The sequence below is a fragment of the Tiliqua scincoides genome, chromosome 2 (assembly GCF_035046505.1).
Source record: "Tiliqua scincoides isolate rTilSci1 chromosome 2, rTilSci1.hap2, whole genome shotgun sequence".
Classification (NCBI taxonomy): Eukaryota; Metazoa; Chordata; class Lepidosauria; order Squamata; family Scincidae; genus Tiliqua; species Tiliqua scincoides.
In genome coordinates this window covers 73,782,478-73,799,459 of record NC_089822.1, presented here as the reverse complement: position 1 = coordinate 73,799,459, position 16,982 = coordinate 73,782,478, and the positions used below count along the sequence as shown (strand labels likewise).

Genomic DNA, 16,982 nt, shown 5'->3' with positions numbered 1-16,982 from the left:
TAATTTATAAATCTCTCTTGTGTTCCATCCTGGTTCTCACAATCACAAATACTTGGCATCAGAGAGCTGGTTACAAATTTGTTTAACATCACTGACCTAAAGTATCTTCAGGCAGGCTCATGTCAACTTATTCAGCACTTTATATCTTGAAGCCAACATTCTTAAGGCTGAGGAGCAATTGCTCAGTACTACAGGCCACAAAAGTGCCATCTGAAGCTTGTATCATAGGTAAAAGTAGAAGCAAAACAATTTATTGGTATTTAGAACTAGAGTGCCTATGAATTTCAGCTTCCTTTGCTACCCTTTACTAAAGTCAATATTTCTCTGATCTGGTGTAACAAGAGTGATTATGGCTGCAATCCTCATACTCTCCTGGGAGTAAGCTCCATTGAACACAATGGATTTACTTCCAGCTAGACATGCTTGGAATTGTGTTGTGCTAACTGCATTATTCTATTTAAATCAGGCTACAATCCTATGCACACTTTCCTGTGAGTAAGTTCCATTGAGTACAAACACGCATAGGATTGAGCTTCCAAAGTAATGAAAGAGGTCTCAACCTAAAATCTTCAGCAACAGATTGATGGGATACTTGAAAAAAACAACTGCTAACTTGGCATGGGGGGGATAGATGCATTTGCTCATAGCAAAACTGTTGTGAAGAAGCTGTGGTTGAAAGACACAAAAACTGAGTGCTTTGTGTAAAATTTAATCTAACGATTAATTCCTTTAATGCCTAGTGAACACTACTTGGCTCTTCTTGAACATGCATTTTCCCCTGGAATTCAGATACCCACAAACTACAGGATTAGGAATCTGGGATTACATATTTATGGATAGAGGTGTTTGGTTCCGGTGAGTAAAATAGGATTACAGCCTAAGTTTTATTGAATACAATGGGCTCAATAAAATAACACCATTTTCAAACGCATCTATTTATGGCAGTTTCGAAATTACTATATTTCATGACTTTCACACAAATAAAAACATACTATCAATTGAGAACAACAATACTTCAAAATTAAAATGTAGCTACACATTGTGATTATGATTATCTAGAGACTGGGGAGATTACAGAAATCTACTGCAAAACACTACTACTACTGTACTTGAAATATTTGCATTTCCAAGCTGAATACTACAGAGTAACAGAAGACAGGACTGGAAAGCAGATCAGATAAACCACCAGTTTAGATCAAAGAGAAAAGACAACATGGGGAAAAAGTCAATTTTAGTTTCAACAGCTACGTTAAGAGTGTTAAAAGACAACTGACAAAACTGCTGCCAGGTTCTATCTACCCTTTAAGAAGCACTGTTTTAAACCCCATGTTCTCCTAGTCCCAGCACTACTTACGCAAGGGAGCAATACTCCCAAACCAATCAGTTAAAGACCAAAGTGATGAGGCCACAAGAAACGTTGGTAAACACCACTAATTTTAAAAAGACTCCTCAGACATTTTGCTTGAGGATAAATGTCTGGGGACCTATACCGACAGCACAAAGATGCTTTTTAGCCACCTCTCGTCTCCTGTGTAATTTACTGCAAGAGTCCTGCTCAAAATAAAATCCACCACAACACCCTTGCAAGGTAGGCCAACTATTCTCAAATTTGCTGCTTAAGAACAAAGACTGAAAGAGAGAGGCTTGGGACAAACCATGCACTGAACAAGCAGGCCTCAGAGATCTGGGTGAGAGACTCTTAAGCACTGATGGGGGGGTAAGTGGGGGGCTCTTCCCTTCACTGGTGTGTGTGGGCAGGGGGTGAGCTGGGGGCTCTTCCCATCTCTGGTGGGGGGTGAACGGGGAGTCTCTGGTGGGGGTGAGTGGGGGGCTCTTTCCTTCCCTGGTGTGTGGGGGTGAGCGGGGGCCTCTTCCCATCTCTGGTGGGGGGGGTGAACGGGGAGTCTCTGGTGGGGTGAGCGGGGGGCTCTTTCCCCCCGGTGGGGGTGAGCGGGGGGCTCCCCATCTCCGGGGCGCGGGGCAGCAGAGAAGACGGAGGCGCGCAGGGACGGGGCGACCCTCACCCTGCCGTTCCAGACGCTGAGGCGGGACGGGGACAGCACGGCGAAGAGCGTCCTCTGCAGGTCGGCCTGGATACGCAGCGGGGGCTCCGGAGCCTTCAGCGGGCAGAGCAGCCTCTTGGGCCACCCGCTCAGGAAATACATGGCTGGTGAGCCTCCGGCCCGGCGCGGCACGGGGGTGCGGCGGCGGGGCCCGGGTCCGAGGAGGGCTCAGCATGCGCCCGGGGCGGCGGAGTCGCTGCTGCCGCGCGGGGGAGGCGCGGGGGAGGCGGGCATCGTCGCGCCGGCGGCTGGGCCCCGGTGGGTGTTCGCAGGGTGGGGGGCGGTTACGGCGCGAGCCCGCGCAACCCTCGCGGCGTCCTCCCCCTCCTCAGCCGGCCTCGGAGCGCCCGCGCCACTTCACCGCCGTCGAGTCAGTCTCCGCCGGAGAGAGCAGCATAGGGGAGCGCGCGCGCGTGCACGGCGGCAGTAGCAGCCTAGCTGAGGGGAGGAGGAGTCGCACCGGACCCCGCGATTGGCCCAGCTCATGCGGAAGTGACGACATGACGGCAGGGAGGACCACAGAGACGGAGGGGGAGAGAGCGGCACGCGGCGCCAGGCTTCCTGTTTGTGTGGAGGACTGGGGGGGGGGAGTGCGACGTGTCTGTCAGGCTGCTGCGGGCCTGGGCGGGACTCAGGGGTGGCTGTGGGCTCAGGGGTGGCCAGCCCTGAGGGAGGGTAGCCCTTGTGCTGTGTTGACTCCACTGGCTGCCAGTGTGAGCACAGGGCACTGCTCCGGAAGGGCCTCTGGGGCTTCTGCTGTGGCCTGGTGCTGCTGCCTGCCTGTGTCGGGGCAACCAGCAAGCACTTTGCCCTCCTGCAGTGGAAACAGGGAGCTCTTTCTGCCCCCCCCACCCCGTCCAGGGCCGCTTCAACCCATGGCCAGGTCCCTGGGCTCTCAGGCACTTGGGCCCCCTCCAGCGCTTCAGTCCTTCACCCCACCGCAGCCCATAGCCTGACCCTGGCACGGTCGGTGGTGGCCGCAGTGCGTAGCCCCTGTCTGTTCTGAGGGTCTCCTGACACATTCCAGGGGCTGAGTTCCTGGTGAGTGCAAAGTGCCTCCACCATTGGAGCCCTCCAGCGTGGGTGATGGTGCTCCAGTCAAGAAGAACGATGGGCCCCTGGTCCCTGTGGGGCTCCTGTGCTTCAGCCTTATGAATCATACAGTACTATCTGCTATCAGCCTGCTATCAGTCCTGCATACAGTCCCACCTGCTATCACGGTGAGATGAGAAGCTACCTTCAGTGCAGGTTTTAAAATCTACTTTGCCCTGGTTTGGCCATATATGTACTGCATATAGACAACTGAACAGAAGATATTTCTTTACTCAGCGTGTGGTTGGTCTGTGGAACTCCTTGCCACAGGGTGTGGTGATGGCATCTGGCCTGGACACCTTTAAAAGGGGATTGGACAAGTTTCTGGAGGAAAAATCCATTACGGTTTACAAGCCATGATGTGTATGTGCAACCTCCTTATCCTAGAAACAGGCTATGTCAGAATGCCAGATGCAAGGGAGGGCACCAGGATGAGGTCTCTTGTTATTTGTTGTGCTCCCTGGGGCATTTGGTGGGCCGCTGTGAGATACAGGAAGCTGGACTAGATGGGCCTATGGCCTGATCCAGTGGGGCTGTTCTTATGTTCTAACTCTCACCTAGTCAGGTAAGTATATGATTCCAAAAGTACTGGGAAAAGACCAAGAGGAAGACCAGAGAAAAGATGGCTCAGTAACATCCTGGAGGACTTAAAGTATGCAAGATGTGGTTTACCAACTGCCACACAACTTTGTCAGTATCACACAGAATGACTTAGTACTGCAATATTCAGCTGGTGTGGCATGGCACACTGGTGTGCCATGAATGGTCTGCAGGTGTGCCTTGGGAGTCTGGGGAGGGTCATTTATTAGCAGGACCTTTGGAGGATTTCAGCCTCCCGCCAGCAGCGAGGTGTGCCTTGTCAGTTGTCAAAAAACTGATAGTGTGCCTTGACCATTCTAGTGCCTTGTCAGTGTGCCATAAGATTAAAAAGGTTGAAAATCACTGGCATAGTATCATTGAGGGTGCCGCTATGTTGTTTCAATAGGAACTTATTTTTAACATGGAGGTTGACAATACACAAAGAGAGAGTCCAGGGTTTCTGAACCTACACAATCTTATGCATGACTGTTCAGGAGTAAGTCCTATTGTGTTAAATGGAGCTTACTCCCAAGAAAGTGTGCATAGAATTGTGGTGTTAGTTGGCAACCTTCAGTCTCGAAAGACTATGGTATCGCGCTCTGAATGGTGGTTCTGGAACAGCATCTAGTGTGGCTGAAAAGGCCAATCCGGGAGTGACAATCCCTTCCACATGAGGAGCAAGTGTAGTGTGTCCCTGGTCTGTCTCCCTGGCTGTGGGCCTTCCTTCTTTGCCTCTTTGCCTCAGTCTGATGGCCAGTGTCTCTTCAAACTGGAAGAGGCCATGCTGCCTCTTTGCCTCAGTCTGTTGGCCAGTGTCTCTTCAAACTGGAAGAGGCCATGCTGCACAGCCTGCCTCCAAGCGGGCCGTTCAGAGGCCAGGGTTTCCCACCTGTTGAGGTCCACTCCTAAGGCCTTCAGATCCCTCTTGCAGATGTCCTTGTATTGCAGCTGTGGTCTACCTGTAGGGCGCTTTCCCTGCACGAGTTCTCCATAGAGAAGATCCTTTGGGATCCGGCCATCATCCATTCTCACGACATGACCGAGCCAACGCAGGCGTCTCTGTTTCAGCAGTGCATACATGCTAGGGATTCCATCTCATTCCAGGACTGTGTTGTTTGGAACTTTGTCCTGCCAGGTGATGCCAAGAATGCGTTGGAGGCAGCGCATATGGAAAGCGTTCAGTTTCCTCTCCTGTTGTGAGCAAAGAGTCCATGACTCGCTGCAGTACAGAAGTGTACTCAAGACGCAAGCTCTGTAGACCTGGATCTTGGTATGTTCTGTCAGCTTCTTGTTGGACCAGACTCTCTTTGTGAGTCTGGAAAACGTGGTGTAGTGTCATCATATTTGTGCCTGCTGAACTGATCAGGTTTCATGAAAGCAAGACCAACTTTCAGAGATACAAGCAACCATACATTCTTAGTGGTACAACCTGCTCTAATATTTCAGACTTTTACCATCTCGTTAAATGGCAATGTAACCCCTCTGGTAGCACAATATTATGGATGTATACTTGATGGTATGTCTCATTAAGCTCAGTGGGGGTTGGTTATTTATTTAAAAGATTTATATACCACTTTTCTTATGCTCAGGGTGGTGTACAGTTAAATAAAAATAGAGAACCAGGCTGCTGAAGTGGTTCTGGAGTTGGACAAGACCTGGAAGATGCAAGTTGAAATCCCTGCTCAACCATGAAACTTTCTGGATGACCTTGGGCCAGTCACTGTCTCCCATAGGTGGCCTATGGAGAAGTAGGTAACCTTTTCCTGGCCACACTTTGTCAGCAGTACTGCATGCTCTAGGCTGGTGAGGGATAGGATTGACCCACTAGACCAGGAGAGTCAAACATAAGGCCTGTGGGCCGAGCGCAGCCCCTGGAAGCAATTTATCTGTCCCCATTATATTTGGAATCTCCCAGCTTGATAACTGGGCTCTCTCATCTCTTGAAAATATAATTTGCACATTTTCTCTTCTATCATTTGGAGGTAATGCATTTCTATGTGAGAACAAAGTGCTTATTTCTGACCATCATCTGCTTAATGATGTCAGCAGCACCATGAATTTCAGCCCTCTGTATGAAACAAGTTTGACACCCCTGCATTAGACTGTTGGGGCTGTAGCCTTGTATGGACTTACCTGGGTGTAAGTTTGATTGAACTCGGTAGGACTTACTTATGGGTAGACATGCATATGATTGTGTTGTGTTCACATAGATACAAGCATATACCACAAGTAAGTGCGTGAGTTTATATGCCAAGTTGTGGTATATCGCGTGACCTATACTGATTTTCTTTTTGTCAAATACAATTTTCTTTGCAGTTCATTCATAACATCACAAAATCTACCTGAAGTAACAAGTAACAAAATCTACCTGAAGTCCCACAAAATACATGTGTTTTGTTTTTTTCTTTTTGAATGAAAGTTAAAAAATGAAGTTTTGCTTTGGTGGCTATAAAACACAGGGGGGAGCTACAGAGCTTGATATGTTGTAGAGATAAATGTGGTTGAAAATCACTACCTGAGTCGGAAATCTATTAAACATTTGCTTTTACATCCCAACTACATTGGATCAGTACCGAAACCACAACACATTTTGAGTAGGTCCTTAGCACAGTTACAAGTTTTCAGAGAGAGAGACAGACACTGGATACAACAATGAAAAAGCTTATACTGTACAGTACTACAAGTGACTGGACAGCTTGTTCTCTTATTAATTGCAGCTACTCTCAAAGCACTCTGAGTGTCCCTGGCCTGTTTCTCCAAAATGACTGACTGCTTTTTCTTAGAGTTGACCCTAGTATTAGGCAATACCATGCAGTGAAATTTGGCTTTCAGATAGTTAAATAGCAAAAGTGTATGCGCTCTGTCTCTCTCACCACTCTGAGAAGGCTGTTAAAGAGACCCAAAGAAGGTGATCTGTTAGAACCTCTCTGTACCTGGAGGAAAAAACCAGTTATCTTTCTTAGGCTGCAATCCTAACCACTTTCCTGGGAGTAAGTCCCATTGAACAAAATAGAACTTACTTCTGAGTAGACCTGATTAGGCTTGTGCCCTCAGATGCCTTTCTATCTCAAACCAATTGCATTTGTTTGGAAAAGTTGAAAAAGGAATGGTGTTTTTTCAGATCATTCTAAGGCAGGGGTGCTCAATAGGTGGATCGTGATCTACCGGTAGATCGCGAGGCAAAATGAGTAGATCGCGGAGTGCTGACCCCCCCCCTTCAGGTGCCTCTGGGAGGAAACGCCGGGAGTAATAATATATATATATATAATATACAGTATTTATATACCGCCTTTCTTGGTCTTAAGTGTGGCTAGGATTGCAGCCTCACAGCCTAATCCTAGGCATGTCTACTCAGGAGTAAGTCCTGTTATACTCAGTGGGGCTCAAAGTACACCAACATACATTGTACACATAAATGTTATATGTTATGATGGCGCGAACATTGTAAAAAAAACTCTGGTAGATCTCCGGGCCTTGCTGGGTTTCAAAGTAGCTCTCAAGTGTGAGCACCCCTGTTCTAAGGACATAAATGGTGTCATTCTATGTCAAGTTCCTTTCCTATAAACACTCACACATATAGTGTTATATATGATTATGAATCCTGTTGTGAGCGGAGAGTCCATGACTCGCTGCAGTACAGAAGTGTACTCAGGGCGCAAGCTCTGTAGACCTGGATCTTGGTATGTTCCGTCAGCTTCTTGTTGGACCAGAATCTCTTTGTGAGTCTGGAAAACGTGGTAGCTGCTTTACCGATGCATTTGTTTAGCTCAGTATCGAGAGAAAGAGTGTCGGAGATAGTTGAGCCAAGGTACACAAAGTCATGGACAACCTCCAGTTCACGCGCAGAGATTGTAATGCAGGGAGGTGAGTCCACATCCTGAACCATGACCTGTCTTTTCTTTAGGCTGATTGTCAGTCCAAAATCTTGGCAGGCCTTGCTAAAACGATCCATGAGCTACTGGAGATCTTTGGCAGAGTGGGTAGTGACAGCTGCATCGTCGGCAAAGAGGAAGTCACGCAGACATTTCAGCTGGACTTTGGACTTTGCTCTCAGTCTGGAGAGGTTGAAGAGCTTTCCGTCTGATCTGGTCCGGAGATAGATGCCTTCTGTTGCAGTTCCAAAGGCATGCTTCAGCAGGACAGCGAAGAAAATCCCAAACAAGGTTGGTGCAAGAACACAGCTCTGCTTCACGCTGCTTCGGATGTCAAAGGGGTCTGATGTGGACCACTCCACTCACAACAGGAGAGGAAACTGAATGCTTTCCACATGCGCTGCCTCCGACGCATTCTCTGCATCACCTGGCAGGACAAAGTTCCTAACAACACAGTCCTGGAACGTGCTGGAATCCCTAGCATGTATGCACTGCTGAAACAGAGACGCCTGCGTTGGCTCAGTCATGTCGCGAGAATGGATGATGGCCGGATCCCAAAGGATCTCCTCTATGGAGAACTCGTGCAAGGAAAGCGCCCTACAGGTAGACCACAGCTGCAATACAAAGACATCTGCAAGAGGGATCTGAAGGCCTTAGGAATGGACCTCAACAAGTGGGAAACCCTGGCCTCTGAGTGGCCTGCTTGGAGGCAGGCTGTGCAGCATGGCCTTTCCCAGTTTGAAGAGACACTTTGCCAACAGTCTGAGGCAAAGAGGCAAAGAAGGAAGGCCCATAGCCAGGGAGACAGACCAGGGACAGACTGCACTTGCTCCCGGTGTGGAAGGGATTGTCACTCCCGGATTGGCCTTTTCAGCCACTCTAGACGCTGTTCCAGAACCACCTTTCACAGCGCGATACCATAGTCTTTCGAGACTGAATGTTGCCAATACAATACAATGATTATGAATGTATTTTAATCAAGATTCAAGTTTTATTGTTTTTAAATGTCTTATTATATATATATAATGAGGTGTTTACTCACAAGCTGCTTATTTGTGAGCCTGAAGCTATGGCACGAAGGTCTGCACTGGCCCACCAGCACTGCACCCAGGAGCACTGCTGGCCGGAGCAGCTTGGCTTATGCTGACTGGTGAAGGGAGAGAGGCAGGGAGGGGGCATTTTGGGGTGGGGGAACAGGGCAGATCAGGCCCAGAAGAGAGAGGCAGGATCAGCAGAAGCTTCCTCCACCATATACTAACCTTTTCCCCTGCCCTCCCAACATGACATCAAGCTTCCTGGGTTTGCACCAGCTAAATAGCTGGCACAGATCTGAGAAGCCCCAATGGGCAGGCTGGAGCATTACTCAAGGTAAGGAAAAATATATCCCCTTATCCCAGGGAGACCTCCAGCCACCTCCCAACCTACACTGGATACAGCACAGGGCATGCAGCCTGGCTGTGCTGGCACAGATTAGGATTGTGCTGGGAGTTATAATACTTAGGAATAAAGCATATTTTCTTTAGGGAAAAAGTGCATTTTCTTTAGGAAAAAAGTGCATTTTCATTAGGAAATAAACACACTAAGGCTGCAATCCTAACCACACTTTCCTGAGAGTAAGCCCCATTGAACAAAATAGGACTTACTTCTGAGTAGACCTGGTCAGAATTGTGCCCTAAGATATTTGGCTGTCTTTCAAGAAATTCCGGATTTTAACTAAATAAGGGTGTTTTAACTAAGTAAGGGTGTTTTAAGTTGAGTTGGAAAATATGCTGATCTAGGCAATTATTTTTAAGATTAATTATTGCTGTTTTCCACAAAAATGCCCTCAGCCTAGTTCCCTCTTAAAACAAAAAGGGACTTTTGTTTGAGGAAATGGAATTGTGTATGTGCAGAAAAACACAAATTGAGATCACAATCCTATTCACACTTTTGTGGGAGTGAGTCCCATTGGACACAAATCACTTACTTCTGAGTAGACATGCATAGGATTGGGCTCTAAATTGTACATATAAAGAAGTTTGCCCAGGCATGCGAGGGCAGTCCAATTCAGCTCTGGATTATGTTTTCAGCAAAATGTCTTAATTAATTTACAGGTCTGATTTTCCTTGAATAGGCATTAATCCAACAACAGTTTTTCAACGGCTCTCCCTGTTATAGCTCACAAAATTGACCTACAGGACACTTGGATGGAAAAATCATGTCCAGGTTTCTTGCTCCTTCATTGTTGCCCCAGAATGCATTGATATAATAGACACTATACAGCATTCAGCCACTAGATGGGGTGAATTATGGAATCTAGTGCAGTAGTTCTCAAACTTTTCACAACAGGACCCACTTTTTAGAATGAGAATCTGTAGGGACCCACCAGAAGTGATGACATGACTGGAAGTGACATAATCAAACAGGAAAATTTTTAACAATCCAAGGCTGCAATCCTATCCACACTTACCCAGGAGTAAGTCCAATTGATTGTCATTGTTAAAAGCATATACGTAGTAGCCTGTTCAAAGGACAGATCTGTCACATCTCCCCAAATGCAGTCACACACCATGGGAGCATCAAGTCTAATAAATTAAAAATAAAATATTGAAATGAATGGGGCCCACCTGAAATTGGTTTGCAACCCACCTAGTGGGTCCCAACTCACAGTTTGTGGAACACTGATCTAGCAGAATGAAATTATAATTATTTAACAGCATGAGGATAGGAAATTGGATTTTAGTGCTTCTTTCCTTGTTACAAGGTATTTAAAGGTGAACCTCAGTATCAGTGGTGAATCAAATCAACGGATACCAAATCAGTGGATACCGCAGTCCCACCTGTAGTCTCACTGTATTCAATAATCATCTGAAAACTATGAGCAGGACAGTAACAAAGAGCTGCCTCTTATATATCCATACTCCCAACAGTGAATCATTAAGAAAGAAGTCTTTAAAGCCAAGTGTAAGTTGGAGCACGTGGATGCTGGAGTGGTTGTTTTGTGAAAATCCCCATTTTCCTTTTAAGTTGTGATTTTATATCTGGTTATGTTATTATGGACTAAAATATCATACGGGCCAAGCAAACAGGCCCAAGTTCCAAAAACCCTGGTAAAAGTCACAAGTTTACACAAACTCCGGCTCTCCATGCACACAGCAACAAAGACTTTAGCAGCAAAGACTTTAGCAGCAAAGTCTAAAGAGTAAATTGTCCTCTCAATCACTGTAAATCGCTGTTTAAGTGTTTCTTATTGTAAGTCAATCACTGCATATTGTGTAAGTTTCCCTAGCCAGGGAAGCCAGCCATTAGACCCATTGAATTCTGCTGATAATAGACATCATGTCTCCAAATTCCCCGCAGGGGCGCTACCCCCTCCCCAGGAGGCCAGTCATGGCTGATACCTGATCATCCTGTTTTTCTTACATGCACCACGTGTCCCAATGTGTGTAGTGGGCATGCGCATCTAGGACCCTTGTAAAGGGACCCTCTGCTTACTTTTTGCAACATTTATCATCATTGTACAGCAATGTAATAGTGAGTTTTTCACATGATGTTGAGTTTGCAACCCCCCTGAGCCTTTGGCTATATGGGTGGAAAAGAGGATATGAGGCAATTGTTCTTATGAAAACTATTTTTTCTACTTGTGAAAAAACTTAATGCAGTGCATTTATACAGTTGCTCACAAGCGTTGATTCCTAATGTCTCCATTAAAATAAGATGGGTCCAGATTAGTTCCACATGGTGGCACTAATTATGTCCACTTTGTCTTAATTGTGTAAAAAACAGTGAATGTAGCGGGCAAAGGGATTACTATATTTTCCTGCAGTGAATAAAAAGTGGTTCCATTCTACAGGTGGCATCCCAACCAGAGCTCCTACAGAGCTAGCAGAAGCTTCTTCCGTTCAGAGAGAGAAAGAGAGCTTTTGTTTGTCTGGTGATCTCCTGACGGTGGAAGCCCTAGGTACTATGTATTTATGTTGGAATTTCCAACTTGGTTCACTTTTTACAGGGCAGTTACATTACTTGATCAAATCACTGTCCCACTTTGTGTTCTCCAACTTTCATCCGCCTCTTATCAAATTGCAGAAAACCTGCCTTTTTTTGGAAAGACCAAAACAGTTGGGCAATCTCAGCAATCCTTAGCAATACTCTTCCTTTTATTTTTTAGAGACAAGATTTTGACAGGGCAGTGATGTGTTGGGTCAATGAGCCTATGGTTACACAGTGACACTTTGGAACACTGTCACTATAACTTTTCCTGTTGCTGCCGTTTTATCAGCTTGTTTTAAATTGCTCTTATAATCTGTGGTATAGTGGCCTTTTGCCTGTATATTTTAATGATTAAAGTATTTGCACAATAGCACTTAACATTTGTACTGAAGTGCTTAATTGTCTTAAGGTTCATTTTGAAAAATGTACTACCTTTCTGGCTGTTGCCATTTTGGATTTCCTCCCCCTCTGTTCTTTATACTAGTGCTAAAATAATTGTTAGTTTCTCTTTTTGAAAATAATTATTAAAGTCATTGAGCATTCATGCCTAAAAATGCACTTCAGAGCATATTAAACAATTGAGGTTTAAAAAATGCATTTAAAGGTTTTGTACCTCCTACGCTCACCAGTGTGGTCAAAACATATCCCGATGAACAAGAATAGAAAAAATGCTGTACTCCCTGAAGCATGAAGCCTTTTGCAGTTCGGCATGACTCTTCCAGCAGATTAGCAATGATTAGGTAATGCTGGTGGAAGTCATTTGTCCATCAGTTGATAACCATTTTGTTTCACCTTTACCATTGGTAATGCATGAAGCCTCATCTTGAGCCAGACTTCTTGGTCCTTCTGATCAAACGTTTTCAGCTCTGATCAGCAGTGGCTCTTCACTGTCAGTCAGAAGCTAGATATCTGCAAAGATCTGGCCTGTCCTCTCCTTGCTGCCCCTAGATTTCCACCGCAGCCCTCTTCTTCTCAGTTGCTGCTCAACTGCAGCAACAGCCAAGTATTTCCTCCCTGGCAATGCTAGCTGATCTAAAAACAAAACTATTCACTGGGTTGCTGATCTGACAACCCTAGAGCTATCTAATCAGACTGAGAATTCACCTGGCCCAGTTCAAGACAACATCAATGAAGGGAGAGAGGATCAGCAGGTAGGAAGAAGAAGAGTTTAGTCTTTCCCTTGCAAATTTTCCACACCAGTAGTTGTTTTTACCAATTAGAGCTTGCTTCTGATTTCAGAGTCCAGTTGAATTTCTAAAAGCTCTTCAAGATGGCTGAAGGGATATTTGCAGGGAAGAATTGGTAGATGGAGGAAGAGCCAAGTATTCCTTGTTGCCTGTTCAGTCTCCACTGCAACTTGAGACTACAGGTGGGGCCTCACTGAATTGAATGGTGCAAAAGAAAGCAAATCCCCCTCCCTATAGAAAACAAGATATCAGAGAGAAGGATTCTAACCCAGCTTTCTCCCTGACATATTTGTTTTCTATGCAGAATTATTTTTGTTTATTTTTTAATGGAAGAGCATAGATTCACTCAAGTGAGCTCTGGCTTGCTGCCTAAGGTTATACAGTCAAGACAGAGGTTTACCACATCCATGAAAATAAAATCTCTTATATGACTGTTAGCATTCATCAATGTTTTTTTTTTCAAAATCGGAAAAAACTTTGTTCAGATGCAGTGAAGTGACAGCTTGTGTGCAGTTTGGTGACGCAGAAAGTACAGAAGCTTGTCCTAAATGCACGTGTATCGTATGGTCAGGAGGTTATAGATGAAGCCATCATCCGTGCATACTTAAGTGAGCACAACTGAAGCAGAGACAGCTGGCACAGAGACTTCTAGTTGCAGAAACCTGAGAGTTGGCTTCACTTTGCTTTAGGAACAGCAGCATCCATTTTTCTTAGGTGTTAAGATTCAAAATGAACTCTGATTGGATGTTGATACCAAAAATGAACTCAGAGACTGATTGGATGTTGATACCAAAAATGAAGAACAAGAACCATGGTAGGGGCTGGTGGTGGCAGTAGTGGTTTTTTTCCCCTTTCTAGTTTTGGCAATGGTGCAAACAACACAGCAGCCACTGGTAGGTAAATGAACTTTGAAGCCATATCAGAAAGATGCAAACTTCATGGGCTATGTCTGGACCTCAGCCACTGTATAGGAAGTGCCACTACATAGGAAAGTCCCTGGGGGAAGGGCCATGGCTCAGTGACAGTTTGCATGCAGAAGGTCCCTGTTTCAAGTTCTAGCATCTCTCGCTAGAGGCAGAGAAAAATCCCTGACTGAAATCCTAGAAAGGTGCCGACACTCTGTCTTGACAGTACTGAACTAGATCATCCAGTAGTCCAGGGCTTTTCAGACTGGGGCGTCACAACGCCCAGCCTGTGGGCCCTGGCCTGTTTCCCATTAAGAGGCAGGGGCAGGGAGGAGGCAGTGGCACGATCCCCAGGATCGCACCGCTCAGGGGGCTGCAGGGGCTTGGGTACTCCTACCAGAGCCTCTGCAGCCTCCCGAGGGTGCAGGGAGCCCTGTGTGACCGTCTGCAGGGCTCCCCAAAGCTTCACAAGAGAAAATGGAGGGATTGTGCTCTGCTTCTGCTAAACCGGAAGTGGAGCGCAATTGCTCCACTTTCACTTTTGAAGCATCAGGGAGCCCTGCAGATGGTCACACAGGGCTCTCTGCACCCACAGGAGGTTGCAGGAGGCTTTGGTAAGTGTGTCAAGCCCCTGCAGCCCCCCTGAGTTGTGCGATCCTGGGGATCGTGCCACTGCCTTCTCCCCACCCCTGCAAGAACCTATTGTGGCTTTCAAACTCCCTGGGAGTTTGAAAACCACAGCAATAGTCTGATTCAGTATAAGGTGACCTCTACAAAAGGTACCAGGCAGCAAAGAGAGTTGGTCATGTTGTCATAGTGTTTGCACTATGGTTCATAGTTTACAAGTACAGGACTGCAAGTAACAAACAAGCTACACAAGCAGGGGCATTTATTCACCTCAAACAGGCCTGTACATCTTGCAACCTTATGAACAAGCTAGACACTGTCTGCTGGAGGCTTGCTATTTCTCTTGTTTTTGCTGTCTTGCCTGGGTGTTACAAGTGTGCCTAGTAAGTCACAATGCATGACTGGGAAACCACACTCAGCTTGGTGGATCACTCGAGTTATATATGCCTGACATAAATCATCTAGAGCAGGGGTCCCAAACTCTGGCCCGGGGGGCCAGATATGGCCCACAGCAAGCCTCTTTCCAGCCTGCAGCCAACCTCTTGTCCCCTGAAAGCCTCTGGGCCACTCAACTGAACATGACCAGAACTGTGCTCTGATGGTGTCGGGTGTTCTGAGGGCTAGAGAGGTTGAATGAATGAGCCCATTCATTCATTTATTCACTCTCTAATTTATTTATTTAAATAAATCTTTAATTAAAGATTAGAGTTCTATCTCTAATTTATTTATTTAAATTTTATATTTAAATTTTTTTCCCGGCATGCCACACCACACCAGATATTTGATGCGGCCCTCTGGCCAAAAAGTTTGGAGAACCCTGATCTAGAGCAGTGATTTTCAAACTCTAGGAGAGTTTGCACTACTGTAAGTCCTTGCAGGGGTGAGGGGGAGGCAGTGGGAGCAGGGGGAAGGCAGTGACGCGATCCCCAGGATCACGCCGCTCAGCAGGGCTGCAGGGACTGGGATGCATTCACCATTCCCTGCAGCAGCCTGTTGGGGGTGCGGAGAGCCCTGCGCGAGCGCCTGCAGGAAGTTTTGCAGAAGTGGAACACAATCACTCCACTTTCACTTCTAACGAGCTGGGTGCCCTGCACCCCAGGATGACTGCTGCAGAGACTGGCGAGTGCATCCAAGTCCCTGCAGCCCTCCTGAGCGGTGCAATCCTGGGGACCACATCGCTGCTTTCTCCCTGCCTCCCCCCTGCCCCCACCCCTTAAGGGGAAAGAGGCCAGGGCCTTCAGGCTGGGGCCTCACGACGTCCCAGTCTGAAAACCACTGGTCTAGAGTATCCTTGGGGAATTAGACAAGCTTTTTTCTTAAACAGAGCAGAGCTTTTCTCATACCACTGTTGCTCAATGATGAAAAGGCTAGGAAGAAGCTCCTTCCATCAGAAGAGTCTTTGGATACAGCCTACAGTAATGAAGACTTCTGAATCCACTGAGTTGTGTGATTTCACAAACTGAGACAAAACCTGCCTCTGAAAGTTTGCACTTTCTCCTCAAAAACCTTACTGATGTGGAGGAATTATATGCTAAGTAATTGCTAAGTAATAATGGAACTAATCAGGATAGCTGTAGTTCACTTGTTTGATGCTTGTTCTTTCATAAACTGAAAGAGAAAGTTTTTTTAAAATGGTACATACTGGGGCTTTTTAAATGACTCACACATGCACAATTCAATTAACATGGCTTATATTAGCAACCTAATGGGCAGCCCAATCCTAACATGTGCAGGAATAGGCAGGCTGGCCGGCCTGCACTGTATCCAGCATGGGGTTGGGGCCACATGCGGTGCTATTCAGGCAAGGGGAATTAGTTCCCCTTATCCCAAGTAATGCTGTGCCACCTAAAAAGGTGGCATAGATCCAAGCAGCCTGGCTTTAGCCCGGGCCATCCAGGAGCGGGATTAGGATCCAGCATAGGTGTTGGATCCTGGTCCAACCTCCTGCGCAGGCCTGGTCCCCACAGCCCTGGGACGCCCTCCCCCCACCACCACAGGATGCCCTCCCCAGACCCCTGTGCTAGCTCCCCATTGCTAGCACTCATCTACCTTGCTGCCAGTGCAGGGACCATGAAGTCAGCCTCCTGACTCAGCAGGTGGCGTGAAAGTGCCTTACAGCACTTTTGCAACACCTGGAGGCTGGTGCAAGGGACTTGAGGCAGTCTAGGGACAGTTAGGATTGTGCCCTTACATTACAAACCTATGCATGTTTACTAAGAAGTAAGCCAATTGCATGCACATATAAATGCAGATAGGATTGTATCCAGTGGTGGGATTCAAATAAATTAACAACAGGTTCTATGTCCTAATGAGAAATGAGCAACTCCGCTTCAATTGTCTGCCACAAAGGAAGTTGAAAGACTATGACTACACTCCTATACTGTACAGTACACACTTTCTGGGAGTAAGTCCCAGTCTACTCGCCAGTTGGGGAGGGGAGGCGTGGGGCGGGCAGCTGGGCTGCTTCTCTCGCCCTCTTCAGCAGGCTGCATCTGCGGGCGCGCCGGCTGTTCGCGCCCTTTCGCAGGAGCTCGCAAGGGCTGGTGAGCAGCAGCCGCGTCACGGAAGACTCCAGTTGGCCGCGTCCGGCTCGCCCCTTCAGCCCCAGCAGCCTCGGCACCCGCTGGGAGCGACCCCCTTTCCCCCGGGACGGGTTGGCCCCACACGGCTGCTGCCCCCAGGAGGGTT

The 16,982-nt window shown here is 46.9% G+C and overlaps 1 protein-coding gene across 1 annotated transcript in view; it reads right to left on the bottom strand.

Moving 5' to 3' along the window:
- The window catches only part of RIC1 (RIC1 homolog, RAB6A GEF complex partner 1), a 65,683-nt gene extending 63,244 nt beyond the window's left edge, over nucleotides 1-2,439 (bottom strand). The window contains exon 1 of the mRNA XM_066618370.1: nucleotides 2,025-2,439. Within this exon, the coding sequence (XP_066474467.1) occupies nucleotides 2,025-2,165 (141 nt within the window). The 5' untranslated portion in view covers nucleotides 2,166-2,439. The remainder of the gene's footprint in view (nucleotides 1-2,024) is intronic.
- Nucleotides 2,440-16,982: the final 14,543 nt, after the last annotated feature.